Raw genomic sequence first — 12,729 nt, forward strand, 5'->3', positions numbered from 1 at the left:
CTGGGCTCTCCAAACATGAGGTGGTAAGGGCCTTGGATGCAAACTTTGCTTAACTATGAAGTAATGCTATCCCTTTCTGGGTATTAGGAGGCCAGAAATATGACAAATGTTATGAAATTTTGCTGGAGACTATTTGATTTGAAGGGCTGTAGCTTTCTAGCACAACTGAAAGGTCACATAATGGTAGCTCTGAAAACATTGCATTTCTTTCTTTTGTCTTTATTCCTATACATCCCAATAGGCTACTTATCCCCTTAAAATGAAATGCTTAGATCTTATGTTTAGCACTTTGAACACTGTCAGCTGGTGGAATTTTTCATCTTTGATTGACATTACTGTTATGCATCATACCTCTCAGATTCTGCTTTTGAGCAGCAAAAAGGTTAAATGAGGTAAACCTAAAACAACACCGTTATAATTAAACAAGAGAAAAAAACAACTGACGAAAAGTGAACCTGTGCTAAATCCAAAGACATAAACATGTCATCGTCTGTAGTCTATTTATAGTTACAAGTGAAAATATTAAGGTAGTAAATTGTAATTTGTTAGTCTACCAAGTTTTGACACCAAGAGTTATATTTGTTTTGCCTTAATTGTTTGGAATTCATCAGGAAATACGAAGCATGTGACCTAATGGCTAAACATGAAGTTTCAAATTCTGTCCCTCAAACTCCACGAGGCTTGTAAACTGGCCAGATTATATTGACTTTGTCTGTGTTAGAGTAAACTTCAGAATCCATTTATTCATTTTTGCAGCACCAACGTCAAACTACCCAGAACAAATACTCTGGCTGCTTTCCCATAAATCTACTTGAAATGGAGAGCCACTAAAACCATCGAAATATTCAAGTGCTGGTGTACTACATTTGGCAAATAATAAGCTGAAATATTTTCTGTTGTATTGATATTGCTATATTCCCAACAGCATGTTTGTTCTACACAATTGTGTGTTTGTTATTTTGTTAGTTTTATGTTATTTGTTTTTTCATTATTATTCTTCTAACTAATGTTTGCTAATTTTTCACTTTCTTAAAGTCTCTTAATTTGTTCAGACTGGTCACTTTCTTTGCACTGAACATTATGGCTTTCTTGAGAGTTACTCCATCTTGTGACCATTCAGTTTTGTAGATGCTCTGGCTTCTGCAACTCATGAATGCATTAGACACAATACAGTGTTTATGTTCTCCTGTATCAGTATTTAATTGTGTTTACATTGCTCTTTTGTTGCTTTTCATGCATGAAGTACAATGAGTTTCTACCTTTGTATATTTTTTTGGAATTGCTGCTTGTCACTTCTCCTTAATTTCATTCAGTTTTTATTTTTATAAACCAGATTCAGAAAGTATTCAGGCACTTTTACCTTTTTCACATTTTACTGTTATTGCAGCAATGTGTTAAAATCTTTTAAAATTTATTTAGTACCCCAGAATGATGAAGCATAAATGGAATGTTATATATTTTTGCAAATTTATTAAAAATAAAAAAGTGAATTATCATATTGATACAAATATTCACACCCCTTACTATGACACGTGGCATTTGGGTCAGATGCATCCCATTCTATTAACCATCACTAAGATGTTTCAATACTGTACCTTGTTTGCAGCCCAACTGTAGTCAATTCATTTGCATGGACTGATCAGAAAAGGCACATACCTTTCTTAATAAGATCCCAGGGTGGAGCAAAAACCAAGCTGAAGGAATTGGCTGCAGAGTTTAGAGTCAGCATTGTATTGAGACATAGATCTGGAGAAGGCTACAAAAAAATCCCACAGCAACATGAACTAAAAGACTAGTCAGAGTTGAGGGAAAGTAGAATGGAGCAAAATACAGAAATATCCTTAATGGGAACCTGCTCCAGAGCGATGTGGGCCTCAGACTGTGCCAACATTTTAAATCCCTACAAGGCAATGATCCTAAGCACAAAGAAGAATCAACAGTGGCTCTGAGAATGTTCTTGAGTTGCCCAACTAGAGCCCAGATGAAGATCCTTTCAGAAACCTGAAAATAGTTGTCCACCAATTGTCTCCATCCAAACTGATGGAGCTTAAGGGGGTCTGCAGAGAAAAATGGCAGAAGTCCCCTAATGCAGGTGTGCAAATCCTTGTTGTGTCATACCCAAGGAGACTCTGACAAAGGGGCTTCAACTATAGTAAGTACTGAGTAAAAAGTCTGAATACTTGTGTCAATGTGAAATTTCATTGTTATATTTTTAACAAATTTGCAAAAAATTTCTGAAAAAATTATCAAAAAATTTCTAATATCATATAATTTTGCTTTGTCATTCTGAGGTATTGAATGTTGCTTGATGGGGGGAAAATGAATTTAAACAGTTTTAACAAAAGGCAGCAACATAGCAAAATGTGATAAAAGTGAATTCACTGTATATGTTCATATAAGAGTAATTCTTTTCACTATTATTATTTTTTGCTGTTTTGACTCACCTACCCATTTATAACCAGATTTTTATGTTTCACTTTTATTTATAACATTTTGTTTGTTTTTCATTTATATTTATATATGTTTTTCCTTCAGTGTCCAGGGACTTTTATTTGATTATAATAATTTTTGATATTTAACACAATTTTGTTTTAGTGTGGGGCGGCACGGTGGCGCAGTGGTAGCGCTGCTGCCTCGCAGTTAGGAAACCCTGCGTGGAGTTTGCATGTTGTCTGCGTGGGTTTCCTCCGGGCGCTCCGGTTTCCTCCCACAGTCCAAAGACATGCAGGTTAGGTGGATTGGCGATTCTAAATTGGCCCTAGTGTGTGCTTGGTGTGTGGGTGTGTTTGTGTGTGTCCTGCGGTGGGTTGGCACCCTGCCCAGGATTGGTTCCTGCCTTGTGCCCTGTGTTGGCTGGGATTGGCTCCAGCAGACCCCCGTGACCCTGTGTTCGGATTCAGCGGGTTAGAAAATGGATGGATGGATGTTTTAGCGTACAGGTTTATGTATTGTTATTTTCTACTCAATTTGTTCAATGCCAAGATTTTCATTTTTCTTATACGATCATTCTTTTTTTTTTTTTGCAATTTTGTGCTATTTATCTGAGTTCTAGCCATTACACAAGATAAGTTTCCACTTTAAATCTGCAAATGATTCCAAGACGGAGAAAGAATGGGAATGAACATGCAGTTTAAAAGTGGCATTAGTCTTCAGTCTTTACTTCACCTTTAAGTTCAGACTGAGAATTTGATATGATTTTATAGTTCAGAACCACTCAATTTGGTCCATGAAGAGACATAGGTTGCCTGAAGAGTTTTAGTGTGGCCACAGTCTTAATCAGAGGCTAATTGAATTTCTAAATTGTAAGTATGGTGTACTAAACAGGCTCAGTCATGAGAGGCAATGAATGAGCCACTCCTCAGCACAGCTCATTATTTACTATCGCATTTTCTTATTGTAAAATTCTATAGAGAGAAAATTGTTGGTACATCCAATAGAGTCCTATACACTACAATTAAATTAATCCAGGTTTCCTGAAAGTAGTAGAAAAAACAAATCACCAACTTTGCTTGCATACAAAATCCTCAGTAATCAAGAAACAAGAAGCCTCATTAAATGATAAGACACAGAAACGAGCTCTTCTGTGTAAGCGACTGGTTACAATGAAAACAGTGTTTGTGTAGCCAGGAAAAGCACACTCTACTGTAATGACATAAAACACCCACTAAGTTTTACAAACAGCTGTAGAGAGTTGAGTAAGCTATTTTGAAAATGCAATATCAGTGACAGCTGGAGCAAAAACGGGTGGTTAGATCCTGGGGACTGGAATGCTTTTTAAATTAAAAGATCTTTAGAAATTTTTTAAAATAAAATTTCATTAGATTTTACCTTAGTCAGTTTAATATTAAAATGTCTTTAAAATACTAAACATATATTTGCAATTATACATAATTATTGTTGAACCTGACCTAAAAAGTAGTCCACATATGAGAGCATTTTTCTTGATATTAACAATTAGGCGCAGGAGAGGCGCAGTAGGGAGATGTGTTGAAACTGCAGAGAAGTCAGTGCTGTGCCATGTATTGGTTTTCCACTCTACATCAGCCCTCTTTAACAATCAGCCTTGACAATGTTTAGCTTACCTTCAGTAGATGATTTTTGGTAAGTCAACATAGTCATTTCTTACTAATGAATTAAATATATTTCACAGACACAGGCTGGCTGGCACTGGCATTTCAGATATTTTCATCACTAAGGCAAATTACCCGACAGCCTGTATTGGCACTTGTTATATATTTCGCAATATTCTCCTACTTTATACAATGCCACTGTAAAAGCTATAATAATTATCATAAAGTAAGTTTTGTATTGACATTACACCCTTGATTTTTTGTCTTTTCTTAATCTTATTCTTCATTTCTTACCTCAGTTTTGATTGGTTCCATCCAATGTTTGATTGTATCAGCTGTGAAGTTATGGAGGAGTACTACTGGGTCATTAAGCGCAATAACACAAGACGGGTAGCAAACAGCACCTAGAAGGTTATATGCATTGAGATAAGCACACACTGAGTGATAATTCTTAGACTTTTCTTTCATAATTAGCAAAAGCCTAGCAGTTAAAAGAAACACTGACAGATTTTACTTCTTTCATTTCGTATTCCAAATTTTAAACTTGTATTAACACATGTGACAATAACAATATACTACTGTTACTCAGTTTTCCCAGCCAAATATAAGACATGCTATATCAAATAAATTCTATGAAAAGTAAGAGGGCTGTTTTCTTACCCACATGGTACCCTTCTTCACAATTGTACTCCAGTAAATTAATATTAGTTGGAGGCAAGCAAGAACCTTGCAGTGTGGTGCACAATTTGAATTCCTCTGTCCATGCACCTTCTTTACTGCAGAGAATAGTATACTAAGGAAAAAAAGAGAACAAAATTTCAAAAATTCACCCAGTGTTCATCAAGTTAACTCCACCCAATGGAGGACAAAATCATGCATTCAAAATCTATATACGCACTATTGCAAGTATTGATAAATGCAAGATGGAATCTGAAATTTAACCATAACATCTTGTGGATGAAAGTCATGTTCACAATGAACTATTTTTTTTATCTGTTTACAGTGTTCCTGGTGGGTATTGTATATGAACAATAATGCATTATTGTATATGTAATAACACAATATTAAACTATACAAAAGTGAATCCTTCTGAAAAATGGAATATAAAGAACGAAGTTTCCAACTTTGTTTCCAAACAACTACATTGTCTGCCAACTTTAATTCCCAACAAGTTTTTAATGCAAAGATAATTCCGGCATCTCACTAAATCTGTTTTTTACTTTTTAGTTTTGTTCACCTCTTTTTGCATTATCTGTTTTTTTTCTGAGAATTCACATTTATTGCATTGCATTTTTTGAAAAAACATTACACATCATTGTGCTTCTTTGAAGATGTTTAAGGGGCTGCGTTTAGTGTATTATAGGAACATTTCAACATTTGTATATTTCACTACCATTAAACTCTATACTTTAGGTGAAACATGTATATTGGTTATAGTCAGCACCTTCTCATTTGCACCTGTGTCTGGTCTTGAACGTTTCCATCATTGTCTTCCTGAAAGGCATACGAGTTCAGCATTTCTCAAAGTTTGGGAACAGAAGTCAATAAGCAGGCATCAGACCTGATGGCAGTGTTAAGCCATTATAACCACTAGGTACAGCGTTTTTGAAAATTAAAGTTTGGTTTAGTTTATTCCTACTGTTAGCTTTCATGCATTTAGTTTAACTTAACATAAAGCTTGTGATTTACATTAAAGATAGTTCTTTTTTATTTATGAATTTTAAGTTTCTAACCTTCTAAACTAATGGGTGTGTATTTATGTTTCAGGTTACCTTGAATAAAAAAATAACAAAAAGCACATATACTGTCAGTTGTAAACCGACTATAGGACAGCCATGTTTGCTACAATATTAGAGAATCTATAATATGACACCTGCAAAATAGTAAAACAATCTGTAAATAATGATGTACTGATCATGAAAACAGTTTAAAAAAATGCAATACTAATGTATATTAAGCAATGATGTTCTCCCATTTTTTAGCTGTCAAAGACTGCTGGAGGTTGACAGAATTTTCTTGTATATGTCATTTAATCAGTGCATTCAGTAATTATACTGTATTAGAGTCTATACAGAAACAGTTACTCATTTTTAAAAAAAATCATCAACAAAATTTTGATCTACTAATTTCCTGCGGCACATAGTTACAGCAGACAATCAGCAGGCATTAGATCCGATGCCAGTGTTAAGTCATTATAACCACTAGGCACATATTTGTATACTAGGTACACATTTGTATGTTCCAAATACACACTCAGCTTTAACGTGAATGAATTATTTTGACAAAAACAGGGAAAAATACTCTTTATTTCCTTTAAAATATTCTCAAAAAATAAATATGAATAAATAACCATGTTCAATTGAATTTGATATATTTTTGTATTGCACATGTTTTATTTAAACCCTCAGACTGGTGTACATGTTAAAATATTTAAAATAAGAACAGAAAATAAACATGAAAAGCAATAAATCAACAATCATTTACTGTCATAAATCCACTTTGATTTATACATAAAAATATTCCCTTATTCAATGCCTACTTCTGATTCAAAATTTAGAAGGCAAATTACTGTTATAATAAAACACTGACGGTCTTCATATTAACAGAAGAAGCAGACTATAACTCTGTAGTTTGGATTTTTGAATATAAAATACCTTTTCTAAATTTCTAAAAAACAAAAAAATTCTTCTTGATATTTTGTTTTCTTAGAGAATTACAGCTAAATTAATACATAAGATTTATTGATTACACTTTTACAAACTAGCTTTTAACAGTCTAGAAACACTATATTAAGTATTCTATTTTAAGAAATTATAATACTCTTAAAGTTACTGTCACTTTTCATTGCTCTACACCTTGTTTAAAAGGCTTATAATATGTTGTTATACAGTTAATAGTTGCTTTTATTAACTAAAAGGTTTCATTAAATTGTAAAATTACTCCTAAAAAAACCTTGATTTTTCACTTTGTTTCCATTGTGTCCTCATGCATTTATACTGAAATTAGACTTTGATCGTGCCCCTTTTATTGTGCCATGGAGCTGTGAGGTCTCGTATTGTAGCAGCAGGCAGTCAATGATTATATCAAATATAATAGGGTATAAACATTTTTGTTCTTGTTCTATTGGCTTATGGTTTCACATTTTTATTGAAAGCTAATAGCTATATCTGATAATGGTTAACGAAAAGCTATTAACACTAAATAAGCATGTGTTGTCATTTTAATTATTGTGTGTTGAACATAACAGAGAAGGAGCAAGCTCTTTTTAAGTGAGAGAATCAACTAAAATGTTCTTTAATTTGAATTAAGTGTCTTGGCATTTTTTAATCTTACTTCCCCCTTTAAACATCACATATCCGATAACTTTCTTTTAATTTTCAAAACCCTCCTTGATTAATGGGGAGAATAACGTCTGTTATATTTTTTGTGCACTATAGTTCTGTGTCTATACAGAGATTACTGTAAAGTGGGAAGCACTTTAACTTAAGCCACATTGACAAATACAATGGTGCAGCTCAAGCTGGATACATTAAAGAATTAAAACTGAATATAATAATTGAATCATTTGTTACATTTGTTTGTAATCGTGTTACATTAAAAAAGCAGCAATATATTTGTTGCAATTTCTGTTTAAGAAGGCACTTACAGAAATCTGTAACTTCCATATTTAGTACTCACCCTTTCATCAGAATCAGGACACTCAAGTGTGCACTGGCTGTTAAACTCCAGGCCATTGGTACAAGTGTACATTCCCTCAAATACAGGGGGAGGAGGAGGACAGAGAACAGGACTGCAGCCACCCTTCTCCCAGTAGCCCCCTTCTAAACATTCAATCTTCAGAAATTTCCTGACAGCAAAACAAAATATAAATTGTAATTTATTCATTTCTGAACTGTCTTACTCCAATAAGGGGGTATACAGAATCAGAGCTTACCCTCCTGTCAGAGCTGGACCTATGACAGGAATCAGTCCTGCACTAGAAGGCTGAAGGAGTCAGTCCATTGCAAGGCAGACTTTCTCAGCAAACTACCTAACTAGGAATGTGAGCGAAAACCAACGTACACAGGCTAAACGCAAGGAAAACATGTAATCTCCACAACTGGAATTGTAAACAGGGCTCTGACTATTGGGCCAGTTACCAGTAAAATATAATTATTACTCAAAATGTACAGATGGCAAAGTAGTTAGCATTGCTGCCTGGCAGACCCAGCTCCTGGGTGTGAACTCTGCACCCAGTTGTTGTCTGTGTAGTTTTTTCTTCACATTCTCCAGTTTTCCTCTCCCATCCCTTAAGATGTATGTGCTCGGTTGATTAGTAAATCTAAACTAATGTTACGTGAGTATGGGTGTATTACATGAGTATGCCATGTGAGTGTATCTTGTGCCTAATGTTTCTATCACAGGATTCACCCCACCATGGCCCAGATCTGAGAATGTTATGCTATAATACATTATTAAAATGCACAAAATAATGAAAACACAAAACTTTGTATGTAAACTGACTGGTGAGGTGAACAGCTGGTGATTGTGATTGACATTAAATAAATGAGTATTTTCAAAAAGGCCCCTAAAATGGCAATTCTGTCTGGGTGCTCCTCCCACATCCCAAGGGCATGATGAGTAGCGTAACTGATCACTCTGAACTCTTTGATTCGATGTGTGCATGATTGTGCCCTGTGATGAACTGACGTTCTATACAAGGTTGCTTCTTGTTTTGCACCCAACCCTTCCATGGCAACCTCCACCTTTACATGACCCCTCTACTGGAGACAGAAGCTAAAGAAATGGATGGATGGTGTTGTGGACATGCACTTAATAATGTTAATTACAAAAATGATTACAGTGGCACTTTTGAAAGCTACAAATACACACCACACTGTCCCAGCCTTCATAATAACTGTAAAAAGCCGTGTTTACACAATGCAGAAAACTGAAAACTCACTTTCTTGGTGTCTTGTTATGTGTGCCGGTGACATAATACCCAGGGTTACACTTATAACGGCATATAGACCCGACACTATGCCCTTCTTGTTGACAGCGTGGCACCATCAATTTTGCGTTGGGAACAAGCGGAGGTAGGGTGCATTCCAGTTTGCAGTAGGCTTCAGGAAAGGACCACAGTCCGTCTTCTAGACAATCCAGCCAGTTTCGTCCTCCTGCCAAGAAATGCATAAACAAAAAACAGCACATTCAGAAAAACAGTAGCTATCTCTGGCTTCATGTCTAAATGTGCTGCTCTCCACATCAGAGAGAGAGAAAGTGCATTTCAACATCACTCACAATCTGTTCACTTAAAAGTTGTCTTGAACTTGGAAGAGGGCAGAATGAATGACTTAGTGGCTGCAATGTGTTTGGTGGCTAAGGTGTCAAGGAGAGGTGGGATCATTTGCTAAAAACAAGTCACTACATTTATCAGCAATCCACATGTTTATTTCTGTGGCTCACTATCAATAAAACGAAATATTAAAAAAAAAATTAGAAAATCACAAACAAAACAAAACACGGTAGTCTGGTACATCTGGAGTCACTTTACTGAAAACCACAGCATTCCAAACTTACCGTGGGGTCCTCTCTCTCTCTCTCGCGTTCCCTTTTTGATTTACTGTAAACATGAGAAGTGCTTCTCAGACTGCTGTGTGTGCATGTTAACACTGAAGCACATGCGGCAATCAAAATGAAAGCAATAATTGAACAGGCACCCTGTATCGGATTGTTTGAAGGGCATGTGGAGTAGTATACAGTCACTTACTTCACACGGCCAAGGCAGCCTCACTTCAAAGACTCAACAGTCATACTAAACTCTTCTCAGCTGGCAAAACAGTTTCATTTTTTAAGACTGAAGTCAAGTCTTAAAGTGTTGTCTGATGTGGTTCAGGAGTCAATGTCTTTAAAAAGCCCAAATACAGCATCAAGATTATTTTACAATCCAAAATGCATTTTTAATAGTTTCTTAAGAAATGGGACATGAAAGTTTAGGAGGCCGATGTAGTGGGTTCTAATTAAAATACAGCAAACACAATCATCCATCCATTTGTCTGTTTATTTATTTTTATTAATTTTTATATAGTAATACAGGAGACTAACCTGACAACAACTGAGTGAATCAAAAGACCCATCTGCAGATGGCACACCAGTGCTTCACAGGATGCACATAAAACATGAAAGCACATACATTCACCACATGGGTGACAAACAGTAATCCACCTGTAGATATCTTAGAAACGTACAACTTAGATTTTGAAAAGGATTTGGCCCAAGCACAAGAAAGACATGCCAACTAGATAAAAAAGGGAAACTGAACCATATTTCATCAGTTTATTTTTTATTTCTTCAGGGAAACAATGCTTTTGAAGCAGCTTAGTGGTTTTGCAATAGGAGAAGGCATTTACTCTACCATACTGCATTGTACAGACAAAGTATCTTATATACAGTATAAATGTCTATGAGTGGAAGTGTGAGTGTCTGTTTGTCTGGCCTGGAAGTGAGAGGTGGAGTTGGGGTAAGGGCTCCACCGCCGAGGATGCACAAGCGAGGCCGAAACCTCCGAAGAAAGAGTCACTCGCTTAGCCACTAATACAGGAAACGAGGCAAGCACATCTGCAAAATGATATCCCTTTTGTCCTCCCGCTGCTAATACACAAGCGAGGCAAGCATGTCGGCAAAACAAAACCTCCAAAGAAAGACAAAGTCGCTTAGCCGCTAATGCACAAACAATGCAAGCACATCAGCAAAATGAAACCCCATAGGAGAGAGATGCCCAGAGCAGTTCCTTTCAATTACCTGATTTCAATAGTTTTCTAGGACTCCGTGCTTTTTACAGAACAAGGCTTACAGAGCTAGTACTATTATAAAATGGCCTTAAAAGTTGTCTCACAAAGTTCATACCTAAACAATCTTGTCCAGTATTTTGTTCATAAGAATTAATTATAAATGATTTGAAATAACTTCTTTTTCTTTTTTCTTGCAGCCTCCTGACTCACTAGTATGAGAAAACCACCACATATTACATACCGTTTAACTTGTCTTAATATGCAGTTATGCAAGATGTCAAGCTTTTCAGGGTTCCCATCTATGTTTGGCTGTAAAGACTTGAACTTTAGGCCATTTTTGGGCCATATATCATGCAAGAAATGATACCTTGATGATATAGTAAACCAATGGATACCTTCAGCAAAAATGATCAGAAGAACTTGACGTTGTGCATATCAGATCATACGACTTGAGGGGTTCACATCCTAATGGGATTTGAGGGGGTCAAAGTTGGGAAAAATGGGGATAGTGAATATAGGCATGTGTAGTGTTGTTTTATGCTATTATTGAGGTTACTAATCATGAATATGATAATAATTTTGATATTGAATCCTTTACTGGTGGATCTAGCCCTCTAAGAGCCACTCCCAGAAGTTTAAAAATGTCAAATTTCAAACATAAACATGTAGGGTATTGTTTTAGACTATTTTATTTATTATGAATATATTATTATTTTTTTACCCCTATAAGAGGGTGAAATATAACATATTTCTATTACAATTGAGAACATTTGGACTTTAAACATTTAAATTGAAGCACACATTTTAATATTTCAAATGTTAGACACAACTATTCTTGTTTATTTGTTTATTTATGTGCTTTTACCTCATCAAGTAAATAGTTCCATTTCGTATGAACTAGGGTGGCTTATGCTAAATCAGACTTTTTCCACAATACTAGGTTTTAGATTTTAAATTCATCTGAGTATATCTTTCTAGTCATTATAGCACAGCACTTTGAGATAACTTTGAATTTAAAATCACTTTATGTTATGCTTTTCAGGAATGGATTAGGTCTTTCTTAAAGTAGGGGAAGTATGCACCCCTGTTAAACTAGCACCCTCCCCTCTGATTTAAATACAATCACTAAGATAGCAGCTTACACTGAATGTCAAATTGAATTTATAACAAGTCCACCTAAATGTTGAACCACTTTTGTTTTTGAAGTAGTTTTCTGAAAGATTCAAAATAGAACAATCTCATATCACAGCTTCCCACATTCGCATTCAAGTTATAAAGAGAATCATTTCATATCACAGCCTTCTATGATTGTGTCTAACCCCTTAACAGCACAATCTCAAAGTATAAATAGAACAATGTCATAGTGGAGACCTTCACATCTGAACGTAGCCCCTAAATAGCACAAACTATAACTCTTTACACATTTTAACATCTTTATAGAGCCCTTTAAATTCTGAGTATAATATTTTAGTGAGGGCCCCTTCATTTGAATGGCAACTCTAAAGAGCACAGTCTCTTTGCAGTCATTAAATTGTAACATAAAGTCTAAATAAAATGATCTTATAGTGCAGCAAAAAAATAAGACAATGAGGCAAAACTTTGTGTTTTTGTTCTGATACTGTTTATCAAGATTGAAATACATCAAAAACCATTAAAACTTCAGGGATAGTTAAGATTCCTCAGCTTCGTTGTCTTTCACAGATAATTCTATTGAAAACAAAAAATGAACTGAAAGAGTAAAAACATGGTCAAGCCATCTAATGAGATATTCTGTTAGCATAAGAACTTGCTTTTAATTAATCCATTGGCATGAATGACTGTATATACTGTAGGTAGTCACCTAAAGCAAGTCATTGTGGTGGAGCAAAATCAGTTTAACAATTTATATG

General features: G+C 35.2%; 1 protein-coding gene across 2 annotated transcripts in view; it reads right to left on the reverse strand.

Annotated features, from left to right (window-relative positions):
- pappa2 (pappalysin 2) overlaps positions 1-12,729 on the reverse strand; it is a 240,372-nt gene that overhangs the window by 62,608 nt on the left and 165,035 nt on the right. For both annotated transcript variants that reach the window (XM_039735653.1, XM_039735652.1), the window contains exons 17-20: positions 9,013-9,226; positions 7,749-7,917; positions 4,731-4,863; positions 4,365-4,474 (exon numbers count right to left, since the gene is read on the reverse strand). In XM_039735653.1, the coding sequence (XP_039591587.1) occupies positions 4,365-4,474; positions 4,731-4,863; positions 7,749-7,917; positions 9,013-9,226 (626 nt within the window). The remainder of the gene's footprint in view (positions 1-4,364; positions 4,475-4,730; positions 4,864-7,748; positions 7,918-9,012; positions 9,227-12,729) is intronic.

The sequence above is a fragment of the Polypterus senegalus genome, chromosome 14 (assembly GCF_016835505.1).
Source record: "Polypterus senegalus isolate Bchr_013 chromosome 14, ASM1683550v1, whole genome shotgun sequence".
Classification (NCBI taxonomy): domain Eukaryota; kingdom Metazoa; phylum Chordata; class Cladistia; order Polypteriformes; family Polypteridae; genus Polypterus; species Polypterus senegalus.